At 40.0% G+C, this 21,134-nt stretch overlaps 1 protein-coding gene across 1 annotated transcript in view; it reads left to right on the top strand.

Annotated features, from left to right (window-relative positions):
- Positions 1–21,134, top strand: part of DNAH8 (dynein axonemal heavy chain 8) — a 1,666,792-nt gene that overhangs the window by 913,548 nt on the left and 732,110 nt on the right. The window contains 1 exon segment of the mRNA XM_033937418.1: positions 18,636–18,740. Within this exon segment, the coding sequence (XP_033793309.1) occupies positions 18,636–18,740 (105 nt within the window).

The following is a 21,134-nucleotide window of genomic DNA, read 5'->3' as shown; positions in this document are numbered from 1 at the left end:
AATAATAATATCTGATCATGGTGGTGTGTGGATAGAAGTTAATTTAGTAGATCAAGATAATTCTAAACCGGTATGGAGGTTTGATAATGCATTGCTTGCTGATTCTAAATTTTGCACAGAATTTCAGACTAAAATTAAAGAATATTTTTTACTTAATGATTTAGAGGAAATGTCGATTGGAATTTTATGGGATGCTTTCAAAGCAACTATGAGAGGACAAATTATATCATATTCTGCATATAAAAAGAAACAGCTAAGAAAGCAATATGTAAATTTGGAAAAAGAAATTAAAAATTTGGAATTAAAATTGGTTAATAAATGGGAACAGGAGACATTTCAAATATTGTTAAAAAAAAATGTGAATATAATGAAATTTCCTCTGGGTTAGTAAGGAAAGATATTTTTGCTCAACAAGCGGTATATTATGGTAGTGCAAATAAGGCTGGAAGATTATTGGCAAATTATTTAAAAGCAAAGAAAAGGAAGGAAAAAATAAACATAATTAAAGATGAGTTAGGCAATTCACATTCTCAAATTGGAAATATATTAAAACAATTTTTAAAATATTATAAGTCACTGTATTCTTCGGAGTCTTATTTAAATAAAGAGAAAGATGGGTTGGATTTTTTGAGTTTAATTGAAGGTCCTAAGGTTCCTGATCATATAAAAGGAAGTTTAGATAAACCTATATCATTAAAAGAGTTACAAATGGCATTGAAATCCCTTAGAGTTGGGACCACTCCAGGTGGAGATGGATTTACAGTAGAGTTTTATAAAGAATTTCAAATTTCCCTATTACCATATTTATTAAAATTATATCAGGATCAACTGAATAAAGGTTGTATATCAGGCACTATGGCAGAATCTTTAACTATTGTTTTGCCAAAGCCAAATAAAGATCCAACATTGGTGTCAAATTACAGGCCTATATCTTTAATAAATGTAGATGGTAAATTATTAGCTAAGATTTTAGCATTAAGATTGGCTAAAGCTCTTCCGCATATAATAGGAATGAATCAAACTGGATTTGTTGCTCAGAGACACTCTTCTAATAATACTAGACTGGCATTTCAGATGTATTATTTAACAAAACAAATTAATGATCCGGCTTTTTCGGTATCACTAGATGCTGAAAAGGCTTTTGATCGTGTAGAATGGAATTTCATGTATCAAGCTATGGAGTGGTTTGGTATTGGATCCGGATTTATACAAATGATTCAAACACTGTATAGCTCCCCAACTGCTCGCTTATATATAAATAATAATATTTCAGATGCTTTTAAGTTGCAGAGGGGAGTTAGACAAGGTTGTCCATTATCTCCTTTGCTCTTTGATATAGTTCTTGAACCCTTATTATTAGCTATTCGACAGGCAAAGGACATACAGGGTATTCCATGTGCTGGAGTGGAATATAAAGTATCTGCTTATGCAGATGACATCTTGCTTCATTTGAGGAATCCGGAAACAACAATTCCATGTCTACTGAAGGTAATAGATACATTTGGAAAATTCTCAGGATACAAAATAAATTGGACTAAATCAGAGATTTTACCTTTAAATGTGCATTGTACAAAAGGTATATTTGATTCTTTCCCTTTTATATGGAAAGAGGATGGAATAAAGTACTTAGGTATTTGGTTGAATAAAACACTCGAAGAGACAATGAGAATAAATCAAAAAATTTTATTACAAAAAGTAACAGAGATGTGTGAGCAATGGAATCCTTTACATTTGTCCTGGTGGGGAAGAGTTCAAACTGTTAAAATGATGATTTTGCCTGTGGTTTGCTATCAATTGGGAATGATACCAGTGTTTTTTCAGGGGTCTTTCTATAAAAAATTAAATAGTATTCTTGTTAAATTTATTTGGCTGGGTAAAATTGCAAGAGTGGCTTTAGTGTCTTTGCAAAGACCAATTGAGGAGGGTGGGGTAAATTTTCCCAATTTTTATAGGTATCATCAGGCCTATATCATGCGCCAAGGTATGTATTGGGTCCTCCCAGAGCTTTTGGAACAATTACCAGAGTGGTTAAAGGTGGAGAGATCACTTATCTTTCCACTTAGGCTTGATCTTTTGCTTGGTATAAAGGTGCCTAGAATACGTAAGGACAATAGAGTATTAATGGATACTTGGAAAACATTAAGGTTTATAGACAAATTAACTACTGATTCTATTTTAAAATCGAAACAACAGACTATTTGGGTAAACTCCAAGATACAAATAGGCGGGTTTAAGGTTGTCTGGAAAGATTGGATTAAAGCAGGTATAAGATCATTAACGGAAGTAATTGATAATGGTAAGATGCTTGAATTTTCACAATTGCAACATAAATATGGTCTGAATAAAAAACAAAGTTTTAAGTGGTTGCAATTGAAGCAGGCTATTCAGGTGGGGTTCCATGAATGGAAATCTTTAAATGATCATTACAGCTTAGAATTCTTATGTTTCCAGGCAGATTTTCTGGGTCATCAGGCCGCAAAGTGGTATAAAATTATATCTAATTATTTGAATAAGAAGCCTAAAAATGGATTAAGAGATATTTGGAGCATTGAGATTAAGCATCAGATTAATGCATCTCAATGGCCACGTATTTGGTCTTGGAGAATTAAAGGTACGATGTCAGCATCTATTAGGCAAACATGGTTCTTTTTGTTGCATAGAGCATTCTGGACCCCTACTAGATTACAAAAATTAGATTGCTCTAAGTCTAATAGATGCTGGCATTGTAAAATTGAAGTTGGAACTTTAGACCATCTTTTATTTTATTGTCCATGTATTCAGGCATTTTGGATATCAATCTGGGATCAAGTCAACATATTGATGGAGAGTCATGTGGCATTATCCTATGACACAGTGGTTTTTGGAATGTGTATGAGGGCCAAATGCCAAATATCTGCAGCAAACAATAAATTATTGATGATTCTTACTGGTGTGGGAATTCAGCAAATAACAACTAATTGGAAAGACTGTTCTAGACTGAATTGTAGTTTCTGGTGGAACTCAGTTTGTCATATGTACAAGATGGAAAGATTTCTTGCAGTACAAAGGGGGTATTTTAAAAGGTTTCAAGAGGTGTGGAGGCCATTAATTGATTATTATAATGATTAAGATTTATTCTTTTTCCTTAGTGGATAATTTATAGAAATGGGGTAGGGTGGGGGGGATAGGATAATTTAGTTAGCTAGCGGTATATTTCAACTGATTAATGGATATAAGAAACATGGTATATAGGTATGAATAGAAAAGGAAAGAGGGTAAATTTATTGGAAATATGTTGTTATGAAATATAAGGGGATATATGTACTATGATGAGATATATATTGTTGTGCATTACTTTGTATAATAAAATGAATAAAGAGTTTGAGGAAGAAAGGGTGGGGGGAGGGACAGATTTAATGTAAGATTAATTGTATTATGAAAGAGGGATGTACAAGTATGTATAAGTTTGGATGAAATATTTTGTTGATATGGGAAGGGATGGGAGGTGGATGGGGGGTATTAAAACATGTATAATAATATTGTTTAAGAATGTCAAGTGAGTTATGTGAATTAATTGTAATAATATTGTACACTTGTTGAAAGAAATAAAAAGGAATAAAGATTAAAAAAAAAAAAAAAAAAGAATTAGTAGGAATGACATCTAGATGATTCCGCCATGTTGATATTATTTTTATGCTGTATGTGTTGGATGTTATTCATTTTGTATGTTTATTTGTGCACCGCTTTGATTTAAAGCGATTTATAAATTTTTAAAATAAATAAATAATTTCTTTCTGTAAAAAAAATAAATAATAAAAATATTTGTTTTCTTTTTGTCCATCCTCAGGCTTCGACCTTGAGGTTCTTTCCTTTGGTGGGGCTTTCGTTCACCATTGAGTTTAATCTTGCTGACAAGATTTTTCCCATGTCGAAACCTACAACGGGGTTTAAAAAGTGCTGCAGGTGCCAGAGGCCTATTTCGATAACTGAACCTCATAATTGGTGTCTTAAGTGTTTGGGCCCTGATCACCAAATTGAATCTTGTATTAAGTTTTCCACCTTACAAAAGCGCTCCATTAAAGCCCGTCATATTAAACAGGAAAAAGCTCTTTGGCTCCGCTGTGGACATCGGAAAAACATTGAAAACTCCTACATCGACATCAGGAAATCTCCGAGAATCAAAGAAGCCATTTACCAAGACATCCTCTTCCCAGCAAGCGTTGCAGGTCTCTACAGCATTTAGTCTCTTGATGCAGACCACACATCAACGCTGTTGATCTACAGGTTGTCTCTCCTCTTAGGTGTGCATCTTCATCGAGGTCACTATCTCTGAGACAACCTGCTGCACCGATAGTACTGGCTGGTGAGCCTTCAGTACTGGTACATACTGCTCATCAAGCGACACAGGCCTCGATGGCATCGAATCTCTTGATGCAGGCTAAAAGTCATCATCATCGTTCTGCTGATCTGCAGGTTGTTTCTCCAATACGGGGTGCGTCTTGTGCTAGGTCACCCATACCAAGCCAACCTGCTGCATTGACAGTACCTGCTGTTGAGCCATTGCTACTGTTGCACTCTTTATGGGAGAAGCTCGATTAGTTTTTTCATAGGGAGATTGCCACTGTTTTTAAGTCACACTGCATGCGTATTGTACAATCTGCTCCCTTGGTACTGGTCCACCTGAACATACCATTGTGAGGCATCAAGGTACTGATACCACCAATCCATTGGAGCAAATGCTACTCTTCTATGAGGCGTCATAGTTCTATCTCTCAATGCTGATCTTCCTCCAGTCATGGTTCTACTTCTTCTCAACAACACACTCCTTTGAGACTTCAAGCTCCTACTTCAGGCCGTAAGTCCTCTTCTTCTGTGGGGTGTTCCAAACCAAGACATTGGAGTTCCTCCTTCCAACGACCTCCTCCATTAAAGAGACATCAGGAAGTTCATTGATCCTCTTCTGCCTTTTCATCGGACCGGTACCAAAAATATTGCAGGGCTTCTTCTAGATATTTTTCCCCAGTAGTTTTCTTTGATTTGAAGTCTTACTCAAGAGTGTGGTTTTTCCTTTTCTGAATCTGTTGGTATAGCACTTCCCAAAAGAAGATCCTCTCCTGAATAATTCTCCCTTGTTGTTTACATTAACCAGTTGTGCAAAGATTTGTCTGTTTCAGTGGAGACTGATGCTTCATTAAATGCTGAATTTCAAAATTTATTGAACTTTTATGGACCTTCCAAAGAACTCTTCAAATTGCCATTGCATGAAATGTTTAAACAGATCCTTTTCAAAAATTGGGAGATGCCTTTATCTGTCAAGGCTGCTCCATGGAAGATGGAATTTGCTTTACAGAATTTTCCCTACTCCAGCATTTGATAATCCACAAGCTCCACATCATTATTATTGGAATTGACCGTCACAAAATATTTTAATACCAGAATTCATGCCTCATTGTACTATGGACATGTTCAGACGTCACCTTTATCAAAGCTCTATGCTATTGAACAGAATCCTTAATTACACTTTCTACATGTCTTTGTATCTCCAACAACATGTAAGATGGTTGACCGAGTTTGAGCAATACATTTCTTCAGAGCATCTTCTGGAATTTTAGCGGACTATTCATAATCTGTCACAGACTGCGACGGATCTTCCAAAATCACTCTCTGATGCTTTTCAAGTGTCTTCCAGAGCTTTCACTATGTCAGTAGTTATTAGACGCCTAGCTTGGCTCAGACTCCATGATATTGACTTCAATCTCCAAAATAGATTGTATTTAAGACTTTTTTTTTTCTAATTCGCCTTTATCCAATATGGCCCACAGTATCACATACACATTTCAGGATTTGAACATCTTAAAAATCACATACATCAGCAAAAATCATAAGATTATACCATCTCAGCCTGTAAATTACATCCCAGCCGCTCATCTTCCATGCCTAGGGAAGGAGTTTTTTGGCTCAACATGAACAGACTTGGAATACTTTAAATAAAACAAAGTCTAATGGCCTCTTTTATAAAGCTGTGCAGCAACAGCTCCGAAGCCCTTTAAATCTCTATGGGCTTCAGGACTGTTAGTGCAGCGGGGCCGCTAGAATGGCTTTGTAAAAGAGGCCATAAGTCTTTCTTTTTCTTCAAGGAAATCTACTAAACAACCAACTTCACATCGGAGACATTCTCCTTCTACACCTTCTATTTCTGGGCAGCCACCAGAATAGCGAAAAATGTGCTAGTGGCCTTAGACTGATTCATTGGCAATTGCTCATAACTTTGCCCAATTCTTCTAGATCAATCAGAGCTTGCCTTCACTATACCATTAACATTGGTCTCTAATATCAACTGACCTATTAATTCTCACAGTCCTTATGAAAGGTTTTTATTTTTATTTTATGCCCATAAAACAAAAAATAATAAAGTTGGTCATGACACGGGTTCCATTTCAAGTTTTTGATTTCCAGCAGTATTTATACTTCATATTTCCTATCAAATCCACTGAGCCAACTCGCATTAGTAAGAAATCTACCATGGGTGTAGAGCCTGTGAGGTGGGTTTTTTTCCCCTGTTACCTGGACTCCATTCCATTAAGAGGGGAATCTAACATGGGTGTAGAGTCTGTAAAATTGGATTCTTCCACATGTTTTTAAGCAAGAACTAGGCTATGAAAAAAACCCCAAAATTAAATGCCAATAAGGTTATCAAATAGCAAAAAGACAATTGGCATTAGCTTTTGCCTCCCACTAAAAAGACATCAGTGTGTGGGAGCTCAAAAAAAATAACAATAGCAAAAAGACATCAGTATAGGCAGTCCACCATACGTTTTAACCTTGCCCTGGGCAGGAACTCATTAGTGACTTAGCACCAGACACAGGTCTACATAAGTCCCTATACATCATTAATGTCTTGAATAATTTATATAATTATAAGTGTGAATGCTCAAAATCAGTGAAAGAGCAACCACACACTAAAAGTTCAAAGTGGAAGGAAAAAGAGTGAAGCGCTTTAAAAGCCCAAACTATTGCACTGCTCCCACTGCCAAAACCATGAATGGGCCACCCCGGTGGAAAATTGACATTGCCAAACAGATGTAACAGAAGGGAGGCGTCTGGTGTTTTCCCCTGCCTTCACCTCCACCATCTCCAAAAAAGACGGACCGGTTGCAAGTAGACCAATTTAGATCCCACCCCCGGAACAGCAGAAGGCAGTACTTGAAAGAGAGACAACAGTGAGTGAGGGGAGCACCACAACTCCACTCACCCTGTAGGTGAGTATTTGAAGTGGCCCGTCCATCCCTCATGAATAAAGCGGAAAAGTGTTGTCACATTATAAAGCCAAAGATCGGGAAGTTTCAGACCCCCATGAACCTATCCAGAGCCTGACAGGAAGGGGGGACAGGGTGCAGAGTCTGGCAATGAATGTGGGGTTGGGTGCAGAGCCTGGCAGGGAGAATTTGGTTCAGAATGGTTTTTTTCTTGTGTTCCTCCTCTAAATTTAGGGTGCATCTTATGGTCAGGTGCGTCTTATGGAACAAAAAATATGGTAGTTCTTCTTTAACACTGAAGTCTTCAAAAGCCGTCGGGATAAAGACTAGTAACTGGGCTATGTCTCTTATGTCTGTAGATTCATCCAGTTGGTGTGAGAAAGCAACACAATTTGAAACATCCTCCAACAATTGTTTAGTTGTGTTTACACACATCTTTTCTTTTCACCGCACGATGGTGTTTCTTAACAATTGTACATCTTGAATAGCAGCTATGATCTCTTTCGTATTTTTAAATCTCAAAAAGATTGCCAGCTGCTTCAAGAAAACAATCTTTTACAAATTCTCCTTCAGTGAAAGGTTTGCATTTCTTTGCGATCAGGTTGCTGACCTTGAAGGATGCCATGGTTGCATTGCCGAATGTGACCTTGGCTTCGCCATCAATTGTTGCTGAGTAGCCAATTTCGATTTAAGTTCTTTGAACTTCAGTTTATGAATTTCACTTTTGGGTGGAAAATCAGCATCAGACTTATTGCTATGCAGAGCCTTATAATGATGTTCCAGATGATCCTTTTTGGGCAAGGATACTGGGACGCTACAAATTAGACAACAACACTTGTCTTTCACCATGATGAAGAAGTAGTCCATTTCCCATACATCAAGAAAGTGGTAGATTTTGCTCTTCTTTGGAACACTCATCTTCGTTATACTGGGGTGGCTGGAAGTAAGAAGGTCAAATCTGCTAAGTTAGTATAAACACTAGCTGAATCTGGTCCAAAACTGTCACTGTTGCAAAGTATTAAAGATAAATAGGAACTGAAGACCTTTGGATGTTGTGCAATACAAGGACTGGAGATGCCAAAACCACACATGCAGTTCTAAAAATAAAAATAAGAATAGATCATACAAGCACCAATATAGCTTTCAATCCTTAACCCTACTCCTCTTTCCTCCGACCCAGCCAGCTGATTAACCGTTCCCCTTAACTGAATCCATGATATCCTGTTTGTTTGTCTTGCCTGTTTAGATTGTAAGCGCTTTTGAGCAGGGACTCTTTTATTACCCATTGTGACGCTGTACAGAGCTGTGTGTGTCTGGTAGTGCTATAGAAATAATTAATAGTAGTAATAATCTGGGAGGCAACACAATTATCATGGGTGACATCAATTATCCGGGGATAGACTGGAACCTAGGCACTTTTGGCTGCAGTAGGGAGACCAAGTTCCTGGATGCTGTAGGTGATTGCTTCCTGGAATAACTTACAAAGGAAAATACGAGAAGAAATGCAATTCTGGACTTAATTCTAAATGGACTATGGGGACCGGCGCAAGGTGTAGAAGTAGAAGAGACACTGGGAAGCAGTGATCACAATATGACCCCCCTCAACCTGGACACAGGAGCAAAACATCGACCCAGAATGACGGCCAAGGCACTGAACTTCCAAAAAGGGAATTACGAAGTGATGAGACTTATGGTGGGGAAGAAGATTAAGAAGAGAATAAGCACTGTAAAAACGCTAGAGCAAGCATGGTCCCTTTTTAAGGACACAGTCACCGAGGCACAAAATCTATATATACCGCATATCAACAAGGAACCGGCGTGGCTCACTGTAGTGGTAAAGGAAGCAATCAGAGACAAGAAGACTTTGTTTAAGGAATGGAAAAGGTAAAAAACGGATGAAAACTGGAAAAAACACAAAAAACATCAAAGCAAGTGCCATAAGGTGATAAGAGGGGCCAAAAGAGACTATGAGGAAAAATTAGCCAAGGAGGCAAAAAACTTCAAGCCGTTCTTTCAATATATTAAAGGGAAACGACCCGCAAAGGAAGTGGTGGAGCCGTTGGATGACCATGAAATAAAGGGAGTGCTAAAGGAGGACAAAGCCATTGCTGACAAACTGAACACATTTTTTCCGTCTGTATTTACCGAAGACGGGAAACTGACAGGGTTGATGGTCAGTCTTGAAGAGGTATGCAGGCAGATTTTTAGGCTTAAAAATGATAAATCCCTGGGACCAGATGGCATCCATATGATGGTAATCAAGGAACTAAAAGGGGCTATAGCTGAACTTCTCCAACTAATAGCCAATCTGCTAATCAAATCAGGAAGGATTCCGGAAGACTGGAAAGTGGTAAATGTTACGCTGATCTTCAAGAAAGTCTCGAGGGGCAATCCGGGAAACTACAGACCTGTGAGTCTGATCTCGGTACCTAGAAAGATGGTAGAGGTGCTGATAAAGGACCAACACGTCTGCCCACTCAAAAGAACCCTCCCCTTAAAAGAACACTCACCTCAAAAGAGCACTCCCTCTAAGCAATTCCTTTAAGTGAGCCCACATGTTTATCCCATCGTTTCTTGAAGTCGAGCACGTTGCTGACCTCAACTACGTGATGTGGAAGGCCATTCCAATGATCAACCACCCTTTCGGTGAAGAAGTACTTCCTGATGTCACCATGAAATCTTCCACCCTTGAGTTTGAGCGGATGCCCTCTTGTTGCCGTAGGACCCGTAGGAAAAAGGATATCTTCCTCCACCTTGGTACGGCCTGTAAGATATTTGAACGTCTCTATCATGTCTCCCCTCTCTCTGCGTTCCACGAGAGAATATAACTGCAGCCTGCTTAGATGTTCTTCATATGGGAGATCCTTGAGTCCTGAGACCATCTTAGTGGCCATTCGCTGAACCGATTCCATTCTCTTCACATCCTTTTGATAATGTGGCCTCCAAAACTGAACACAGTACTCCATATGAGGTCTCACCATGGACCTGTACAACGGCATTATGACTTCAGGCTTTCGGCTGACAAAACTTCTTCGGATGCAACCCAGCATTTGTCTAGCCTTGGCCGAAGCTTTCTCCACTTGTGTGGCAGTCTTCATATCTTTGCTAATGATTACACCCAGGTCCTGTTCCGCAATAGTTTTTGTTAAGGTTTCACCATTCAGGGTGTATGTTCTGCTGGGGGTTACCGCTACCAAGGTGCTTAACCTTTCACTTTTTGGCATTGAAACTCAGTGCCAAGTATTAGACCATTCTTCCAGTAAACGTAGGTCCTGCCTCATAGTGTCGGGCACGGTTGCACTGTCAATCACGTTGCATAACTTTGCGTCATCAGCAAATAGTATAATTTTACCTTGAAGTCCCTGAGGCAGGTCTTGTACAAAGATATTAAACAGTATCGGACCCAAGACCGAGCCTGTGGCACTCCACTTGTCACTTCCGACATTTCTGAGGGGGTATCATTTATCACCACCCTCTGAAATCTACCACTGAGCCAGTCTCTAACCCATGCCATCAATGTTTCTCCTAGTCCCATTGTTTTCATCTTATTCAACAACCTATGGTATGGGACACTGTCAAAAGCCTTACTGAAGTCCAAATACACGATGTCCAGGGACTCTCCCTTGTCCAGTTGTTTCATTACATAGTCAAAGAAGCTTATCAGATTGGATTGACAAGACCTTCCCTTCATGAATCCATGCTGGTGGGAATCCCTCAGCCTCTCGTTATCCAGAATCATATCCAATCTGTTTTTAATCAACGTTTCCATAAGTTTACACACTATTGATGTGAGACTCACAGGTCTGTAATTCTCAGCCTCTGACCTACGTCCCTTTTTGTAGAGCGGAATGACGTTAGCAGTTTTCCAGTCCAAGGGGACTTTTTCCTTGCTTAGGGAAATATTGAAAAGCGCAGTTAACGGCTCTGCCAGGACATCTCTCAGTTCCCAAAGTACTCTGGGGTGTAGATTATCCGGTCCCGTGGCTTTTTCACTTCTAGCCTCAATAGCTCATGGTATACATTGCTCGTGGTAAATTCAAAATCCCGGAACGGGTCTTCCGAGCACTCCCTTGTTTGCAGCTGCGGTCCGGATCCTGGCGCCTTACAGGTAAAGACCAAGCAGAAGTATCCATTGAGTAGTTTGGCTTTGTCTGAGTCCGAGTCTACATAGTTACCGTTAGGTTTTCTTAGGCGTACAATCCCGTCTGTGTTCTTTTTTCTGTCGATAACATACCTGAAAAAAGATTTATCCCCTTTTTTAACATGCCTAGCTATATTTTCTTCCATCTGGAGTTTGGCACTCCTGACTGCTGTCTTAACAGTTCTAGATTTCGTCAGATAGGCTTCTTTAGCTCCTGGTCACAGTGATTGTTTGTAGGATACAAATTCTCTTTTCCTCTGCTTTACTAGTTCTGAGATCTCCGCGGAGAACCATTGGGGTCTATTATTTCTCTGTCGTTTACTCATGGTCTTTATGTAGAGGTTGGTTGCTTCCTGCAGTGTAGATTTCAGAGCCGACCATAGTACCTCCACACTGTCCGTTGTATCCTGGTTTTGCAGCGCCCCATAGACAAAATCTCCCATGCTCTGGAAGTTAGCTCCCTTAAAGTTAAGGACCTTTGTCGTTGTATTTGACCTAGTGACTCCCTTCCTGAGGTGAAACCATACCATGTTGTGGTCACTGGAAGCCAAAGCCTCACCTACCAAAACCTTTGTGACACTGTCTCCATTGGTGAGCAACAGGTCCAGAATCCCCTAGACCCACTTATCTACCAACCCAATAGCCCTTATGGCTGCAGGAGTCACTAATATGCTAGTAAAAAAGGGTTTTTGGGGTGTATAGGGGAGTGCACATGTTTCAATATCAATGCAGTGATTACAGGGCTTATGGGCATGGGTCCACCTCTCTATGGTTCCCTAACCCACCCCCAAGATGGTTTAAGACGCCTCTCTGCAGCATGACTAGGCTTTCCTATGCCAGGCTGCCAGGTGATGATGTTCTGGAGGCACAATTTTCAAGTTGTGATTAATATTTTTATGGGGGGGGTCGATGATCACTGGGGTAGTGTGTGGGGGTCTGTATTATGTGTTTGCAGTGCTTATTTGGTCACTTTAGGTGGGTTTTTGTGACTTAGACCATGTTTTAAATGGTCTAAGTCACAACGTCCAAGTTCCGTCTAGGCTGTGCTGTATAACTTTTGGTTATAAAATGCAATACGACTAAGTCTAAGCCTGCCCACATCCCGCCAAAATCCTGCTCTCGACACTCCTCCTGAAACACCCCGTTTAGCTATGGTCGTTCAGCGGCACTATGAAGTCCTAGATTGTTTAGAAATATGTCCAAAACCTGGTTTGATTATCGGCACTTGGACGTCTTTCGTTTATGATTGTCCAAGTGCCGACTTAGGCCAGTTTTTGGACGTTTTCTCTTTCGATTATGAGCCCCATACTTTCCAGGAATGAACCCCACCTGATCTTCATGAATCAATAAGGGCAAGTAGAGGTGAAAAAATTTGATGATTATACACATTAGGAGCATAGAGATTACAGAACAGCCATTTTTGTCCCCCACAGTTCCCCAAGCACAATAACATATCTCCTCTCTTTATCTTACATAACTTTATGAATATGTAAAGGCAATTGTTTGTGAAACAGTTTTGCAACACCTCTCTTTCTGTTACCGAAGGAAGAAAAACAGATCTCGCCCACCCATTCCCGCTTGAACTTGGTGTGCTTAACAGCCGAGAGATGGGTTTCCTACAGGAAAGCGATATCAAAATCAAATTCAAAATCCTTGGTTTACCCAAGAGTTACATTTATATAAAATGCAACTAAGATCACTCGAAAGAAAATGGCGTAAAAACAAAACAGCAGAAAATTTAAAGATTTATAAAGATCATGTATCATTATACAAAATTAAAATAAATCAGATTAAAGGACAATTTTACTCCAATAAAATATCAAAGGCTAAAAATCCATCTATTCTTTATTCCATCCTAAAATCTATTGTTCCTACTGTCCAGAAGGACAATAACAATAATAAAAACCCATCAGCCCAAGCTTTAGCCAATCATTTTCAAAAAAAAATTAGAGATATTCGCAAAAATTTTGATCAGTTAGTGTTAGTCGATTTCACTGACAGTTCTCACAAAACCTATTTTCCCACTGCCAAATGTTCCACTTTTAATCTACCTTCTCTTGAACATATCGAAAATCTTTTCCAAAAAATTAACATTAAAGGCTCACGTTCAGAAATCATTCCTCCGATTATTCTAAAAAAATTTTATTCTTACTTAGGCCCCTTTATTCACTCCTTCATTTTAAAAAGTCTTAGTACAGGTTCAGTGCCAGCATCTTGGAAAAAAGCAATAATTTCGCCTATATTGAAGGATCGGACAATTAGTTCTGAGGAAGTTTCAAATTACCATCCCATCGCTAATATCCCATTTCTGGCCAAACTAACTGAAAGAGTAGTCTTTGAACAACTGTCTGACTTTGCTGAATCCACCAACGTTTTATATCTGAATCAAACAGGTTTTAGAAAAAACCATAGCACAGAATATTCTTTGATCGGGCTTACAACTAATATAAATTATCACCTAGATCACCACAACTCCGTCATACTTTTTTCTTTGGACTTATCGGCCGCATTTGACACTATAGACCATGCATTACTTTTAGATAGATTAAAATCTATCGGTGTTCATGATCAGGTGTTACAATGGTTTGTCTCTTTTTTAGCAAATAGACAATATACAGTCCATTTTAACAACACTAGTTCAAAACCTTACTCACTTAGTTATGGAATCCCTCAAGGATCCATACTATCACCTCTACTCTTTAACATTTTTCTTTCACCTCTACTTAGTTTATGCCAATCCATTGGCTTTTCTTCATACACTTATGCAGACGACATTCAGTTGTTCCATCCTCTAAATCCCGAATGCAGTGAAGAAATTGCCCAGATCAATAAAAAATTAGACACCATCAAAAATTGGCTTGCCAAAAATAGATTAGCATTAAATATCCCTAAAACAAAAGCAATACTGTTTTCATGGAAACAAGGATTAAAGCTAGCAGCCCCTTTTATCATCAACAATATTCATATAGATTTAGTTACTTCAACAAAAATACTTGGGGTTGTGATAGACGAACATTTTTCCTACCATGAACATATCAGTAACGTTGTTAAATCTTGCTTCTATAAACTTCGAATGATCCGTTCAATTTCCAAATTTCTTGACTCTAAATCCTTAAATATTCTAATACATTCATTGATAATTACAAAACTTGATTATTGTAATGCATTATTAATCAACATTACACAAAAAGAAAAAAAAATGGTTACAAATAATTCAAAACACTGCAGTTAAACTTTTATACAACGGCAAAATATTTGACCATGCAACCCCCTTTATGATCGAGTCGCATTGGCTCCCTATCTCTCACCGCATAACATTCAAAATCTTATTGCTGGTATTTAAAACTCTATCTACAAACGAACCCTTATTTATAAATCGGATGCTTATTCCACACAATTTATCACGTTCTCTTCGTTCTTTGACTCAGGGGTTACTGGCAGTCCCTTCCCTGAAAGTGGTGGGTACCAGACGTCATGATATGTTTTCAATTGTAGCCCCCCAAACTTGGAACTCTCTGCCACAATATATAAAAAATGAAAAGGAACTTAGTCTGTTTAAAAATAAATTAAAAACCTTTCTTTTTAAAGATGCTTTTAATCTTTAATCAAAATACTTATTATTGCAGTTAAGTCATCCCTCCTAGTGTTTTTCCCTTGAATGTTCCTTTCTTGAAATACCTATTATGTAACTTTTCCCCTTTTATCATTATGTGTCTTTGTATTTGTCTGTTTATGGGTTTGTCTTTATTCAGCACTTAATTTTATTAACATGTATATCAAAATGCTCACAATCATCTTATAATGTTAAAGTGTTTGTCAGTTTAGGAATTTGTTTTTTTTATCAAGTATTTGTTATTATTAACATGTTTTAAACTGTTCATGTATTTTATTGTTAATCACTTAGTAAACTACGGATAAGCGATCCATCAAATGAAAAATAAACATAAACATCAGTCATTCTTTTCTTCAATCAGCTAAGGATTTTCTTTCATTTAATAGGGGAATGAATTCCATCCATGTTTAAGGTAGTGAGTGTCAACTTAGTCATTCTTATAGATACCAACATCATCCAGAGCCATGGGTGACCCTCCAGCTAGGTTCACCACGTCCTTTGCTATTCCCTTCCCCAGCAGATGCTCTCTGAGCCATTCCCACAGGTCCCAACTCCCCCTCTTATAAGGATAATGCCAGGGCACCGGATAGCTATGCATCTCAGTCACTCCCTCCTGCCCCTCCATCATGCCACTAGCCACACCACTACCATACAGAGCACCGCAACCATGCACACTCCAAAGCACTTCCTCCCATGCCCTGCCCCATTGCCTGCCCATCATCCCAGAGAATTCTTCCCCAGAATAACCTCCCAAAACCCCAGGTCAGCAAAAAAAGAAAAAGAAACAGTGTTCCCAAATTGCAGAGCAGCCTAGAGCAAGGGTCCTAGGCTACCGCAAACCCACAGTCTCACTCTGATGGTATGTCCTCACAGTCTCACTCTGATGGTATGTCCTTGGCATCTAGAGAGACAAGGTTATCCCAATAGGGTCTCACAGGAGTCAAATGGGGGACCCCCAAGATCCGCCCCTTCTTAGTGCCAGTGCAGCCCACAATCAAATGGGACAAAAGGAGGGGGAACTCCCCATCTTGGCGCTTACCCATCTCAAAGCATGAGCAGGCCTAGCTCTCCCGTCCCCTAAGCTATAGAATGGGCCTTGAGGATCCATCATGTCATTCTGTCACCTCACCCCCAGGAACATCAACAAAACCATGCCAACAGGCACCTCGGACCATTTCTCCAACTGGCTCATGGAAACCCAGCAGCAGCAATCATGAAGGCCAGGAACACTAAACAAATGATGTGAAGCCGTGATTTCAATGAGCCGGGTGCGCTGCTGGTTCTCCAACTCCATCCTGTGCCTGCAGGGAGTCCAGTTAGTGCTGCACTGCTGCCTTGTTCGCAAATGTGTGTTCCATTCCCTCTTGCCAGACACGGAGGTTCGCCGGGTATATCAACACGAACCACACTCCTCTCCTATGGAGTGAAGTGCATATGAGCACCATTTCTCTTCTCTGGGTGGGAATAGTCATTAAACAAAAGCAGCTTCTTCCCTTCGTACTCCAGCCGATCAAATATGTGGTAAGCTTTCAAAATTAGCTCCTTTTCTCTCCAGTTACAAACCAGGCAATCGCTGCACGTGTCTTATTATTGTCCCCAGTTCTCAGTCCCAAGCGGTGCTCTGTTTCACAGATAAATGCGGTGGTCGAGGTTTCTAGGCCCAGGTTGCTCGGTAGCTATTCTTGGAAAAACTAGTACAAGTCCTGCTCCGATCGCATCTCTGGGAGTCTTACCACCCATAGGTTATTCTGACACTGGCGATTCTCTTGCTCGTCCAACCGCTCAGTGAGCATGGCCACCTGTGATTGCAAGTTGTCCACCTGGGTGTGCTCAGACTGCACCTCGTCTTCCCGGTCCTAAACTCTTCATTCCACCTCAGTGATTCGACTAGACCTGGGCATCAAACCGCTCATTTATGCCACCCATTGCGGATTGAAGCTTATTAAGACGATCCTCCAGGGCTGTTATCACCATACGAGATATTTCTGGCACCCATTCATCCAGCTGTAGATGCGCCAGAGCTGGTACCATCGCCATCTTGAAAGCAGGAGAAGCAGGTTTTTTCTTCATCGCTTTGGCCAGTTTAGTAGGCATATCAGGCTGTAAACTCGGTCCAGAAGGGCGCGTCACTTACAGCTTCCCTTGAACTGTTCTCTGATCCCCAGATGCACTTGCGGAAATGATTCCGAGGGTTTTTAGCAGGTGTTAGAGGCTGTGGGTTGCGGAGCCCAGCAGTGTATGTCTACTCAGTGCACACGCATCACGTGACATCCCCCCCCCAGGCAAATCTCTTTCAATTGAGTAAGAGGTCATAGAAAGAGGTTAAGAGGTGATAGGCTCAGGAGTAATCTAAGGAACTTTTTTACAAAAAGGATGGTAGATTCGTGGAATAATCTCCCAGTAGAAATGGTGGAGACAAAGACTGTCTGAATTCAAGAAAGTGTGTGATAGGCACGTGGGATCTCTTAGGGAAAGGAGGAGATAGTGGATGCTGTGGATGGGCAGACTGGATGGCCTTTATCTGCCATCATGTTTCTATGTTTCTATATAATTTCTTACAAAGATCTGGAACAATTGTCTTGTCCTTCCCTCTTTTGAAGAGAAGATTATGGTGTAGAATTTAAACTTTGCATTCTCTGGATGTTAGGAATGCTCTCTTAAGGTACTTGGAAGTCACAAATGAGTTCCAGAAGTCAGATAGACTTTGTTCTTCTTAGAGGACACAAGAATGGGGAGATAGCTTCTTGTCTGCTGGGGAAACAATCTTTGACAGTTCATTCTACCAAAAAGTGACCTTGTGGACAGAGGTGAGAGCAGTGTCTTCACTACAGATTTGAAAAGTGGCTACATGATCACTTCATGGTCTTCCCTTCATACCTTTATGAAACACTTTTGCTTAGCTAGAGCAGCTAGAGCAGAAGCAGCATTTGGAGTCAAACTAATTCAGGTAGAGATTTCTAAGTCCACAAATTCTGGATTAGTTTAACTTGGATGCTAAAAAAGAAGAAATTAGATCTATTGGCTAATTTTCTTTCCTTTAATTCAGCCAGAGCAGTTCAGAAACCTACCTTTATGTGATTCTGCTTGCAGTATATTTCATTAAAACAGCCAGGTTATGTTAACTTGTTTAATGTCCGAATTATTGAAACAATAATTCAAGTAGAGCAGCTCTAGGAAAAGAGTAAAGAACAATTCATTGCTTGGTCATTTTAAAATACTGAAGAGCTAACACTGTATGGTGCCCTTATAAGGCAGAGTTTATAGTTCTTGTTCTTTATTGCCATTTGCTGGTTGATGAACATAACCTACAGGTTCTGGTCTGGTCTGGCTGGATTAAGTGAAAGAAAATTAGCAGGCAAGGTCTAATTTCTCCTTGTCCTGAGTCACTGTTAGCCAAATGCATAACACCTAATATAACCCCCACTTTTATGAAGCTATGTTAGGCTTTTTTTTATCACTGACTGTGGTGGTAACAGCTCCAACGCTTATAGGAATTCTGAGCAATTCTGAGCGTTGAAGCTGTTACCGCCATGGCCGGTGATAAACAAAGCCTAACACGGCTTTGTAAAAGGGGGAGTTAAACATTGTAGTATGTTTCAGATTTTTTAAATCCACATTTAATATATTCTAACATTTCTAATTACAGGAAGCTTATGGTATCTTACACAGATTTAAAGTTGATGTGGTAAAAGAAGAAGCAGAAGGTGTTGATACACTGAGATATTCCTTCAACAAACTGCTAGCTAAATCTGTAAGTTCTTATTTTAGAGAAGAATAGTTATTTTAAAATGATTGAAATGTTGAATATCAATCATCCATTTAAAATCAAAGACCTTGCACTGATACAAATACACTACCCTGTAGTTTTCTAGCAGTACAAATTTTAGAGGAAATGAGCAGTTTTCAGGGAATGCTAATCAGAAAAAGATAACTGGGTAACTTTACTCAGTTATTGCTATCTGGATATTCAGTGGTATTTATCTTGCCTAATGTTTTGGAAAGGTTTAATGAGTTAGAATTTAGTGATTTCTTATTAATGTGAAGCAATAATTTAAAAAGAATGTACAATTGGGACTTAAGACTTCTAGATAGTGACCAGTCAAGTTCTGATAGTATCTTAAACAGGATCTGCTGGCATAGAGCCTGTTCTAAAATATATGGAAAAAATGGACATTTATCCCAGGACAAGCAGGCAGCATATTCTCACATGTGGGTGACATCATCCACGGAACCCTGGTATGGACAGCTGCAAAAGTGCACCAGCACGTTAAAAACTTTAGAAAGTTTGCGACTGATTTCACCGCGCGAGTGCCTTCACGCCTGATGTAGGCACACAGCTCATCAATTCTTAGTTTTCTGCGGAGCTAAGAAGTTATGCTCTTGAACATTTGTTTGTTTTTCAGCTTTTGCCTTCCCGCTTGTGTGTTAATTTTTTCTTTATTTTTCTTCTTGTCTTCTCTCTTTGTTCTTTTTTTTTTTTTTTTTTAAAGGAACTTGGGAGAATTTCTTTTCTTTCCTATTTTTGCCCTTGGGTGTTTTGTTGGTGGGACCTCTTTTTTTCACCTCAGCCATTGAGTTCAATTTGGTGGAGGTGGAGTTTTTGTCGATGTCACGCCCATTAATGAAGTTTAAAAAGTGCGGCAGGTGATCACCGACCCCCACAATTGGTGTATCCAGTTCCTTGGCCAGGAATATTGCATTGAGTCCTGCATGCGTTGTTTCACCTCTCAAAAATGCACCATTAAAGAGCTTCATTCTACATCAGGAGAAATTGTTCAGTGGAAGCTGATGCATCAACATCAAAGCCCTTGATGTCAAAGACAATGACGTCGTCCAGTGCACCAACATCGACTCCATTGATGCAGAGCATCATTCTAATCATGCCGGCCAAGCGAAGAACCTATATGTGACTTGTTTACAAATTGAGCGGTGCATCATCATCTGAGTCATCCTGTCTGGAACCAGTAGCGGCACCATTGGTACCAGCAAAGAAGACACAGGTACCAGTACTTTTCAAAAGAAGCTTGCTGCTCTCTTTCGTGCGGAGTATGGTGACATGTTTTGGCTTCTTACCCTGCCGGTACTGGCTCAGCCTGAGAGTCACACCACACGGGATGCCGGTACTGCCATTGTTTCATTGATGCATCATCATCATCATGGCTCTCAATACCATCATCATCCAGCCATGTCAGAGTTCCAGTTCATCGAAGCATCATTCTTCTTCTCCTTGACGTTCTTAGTCTAGGAAATGTAAATCAAAACATATTTTTCCCAAACATCCAGAGAAACATAAAAATCTGGCATCACCTTCTTCATTGGACTGGCACCATTCCAAGCAGAAGCATCGATCTCCATCACTACTTATCAACTCTGATCTTCAAATTGATTCCAATATTGACGTTTCTCATTCGATCACACAGGCCTATGATTCTCCTAAGCCACAATCTCCTCATAAGATTCCTCCTAGAGAGACTTCTCCTACGGAGAGACTTTCCTTCACTCACTTCATTAGACAATTGGGTAAAAGTCTGTGTATTAAGCTTGAAGCAGATTCCAAATATAGTGCTGAATTTTTGAAAACTATAGACTATAAACATCCTCCTAAGGAGCTTATCAAACTTCCTTTGCATGGAATCCTGAGGAAAAACCCTTCATAAAAATTAAGAATCTCCTCTTTCTGTTACCGTTGCTCCTAGGAAATTGTACTCCCTCTACAGGATTATTCCCAGTCCAGGTTTTGACAAAAATTAACTGTCTCATCAGTCTTTGGTGGCAGTGTTCCCGCTAAGCTGTGCTGGGGTGCGCTGGCGCACAAAATATTACCTCGCAGCGCACAAGTTTCTCGTCACAGCGCACACAGTGTAGAGCACAGTTCTTCAACCGCCGGTCCGCAAACAAAATCTTGCCGGTCCGCGAAGGATTCGGTCCCCGCCGCAACGAAAGGCCGGCGTCAGCTGACTTGCAACTTCCTGTTGCAGTCGCTGTGCCGGGACTCCTGCCTTCGCCGGGACTCCTGCCTTCCACCGCGTTTGCCTCCTGCCTTGTCTCCGCACCTCCAGACCAGCAGCGGCAGCTGTGTATGCTTTTAACTTCGGCACAGAGCTGCCCCTAATCAATAGTTTAGCGCGGTTTCATAAGGCAGCCT

This window comes from Geotrypetes seraphini, chromosome 3 (assembly GCF_902459505.1).
Source record: "Geotrypetes seraphini chromosome 3, aGeoSer1.1, whole genome shotgun sequence".
Lineage (NCBI taxonomy): Eukaryota > Metazoa > Chordata > Amphibia > Gymnophiona > Dermophiidae > Geotrypetes > Geotrypetes seraphini.
The sequence above is the reverse complement of the archived record's forward strand: the minus strand, read 5'-3'. Positions and strand labels throughout refer to the sequence as shown.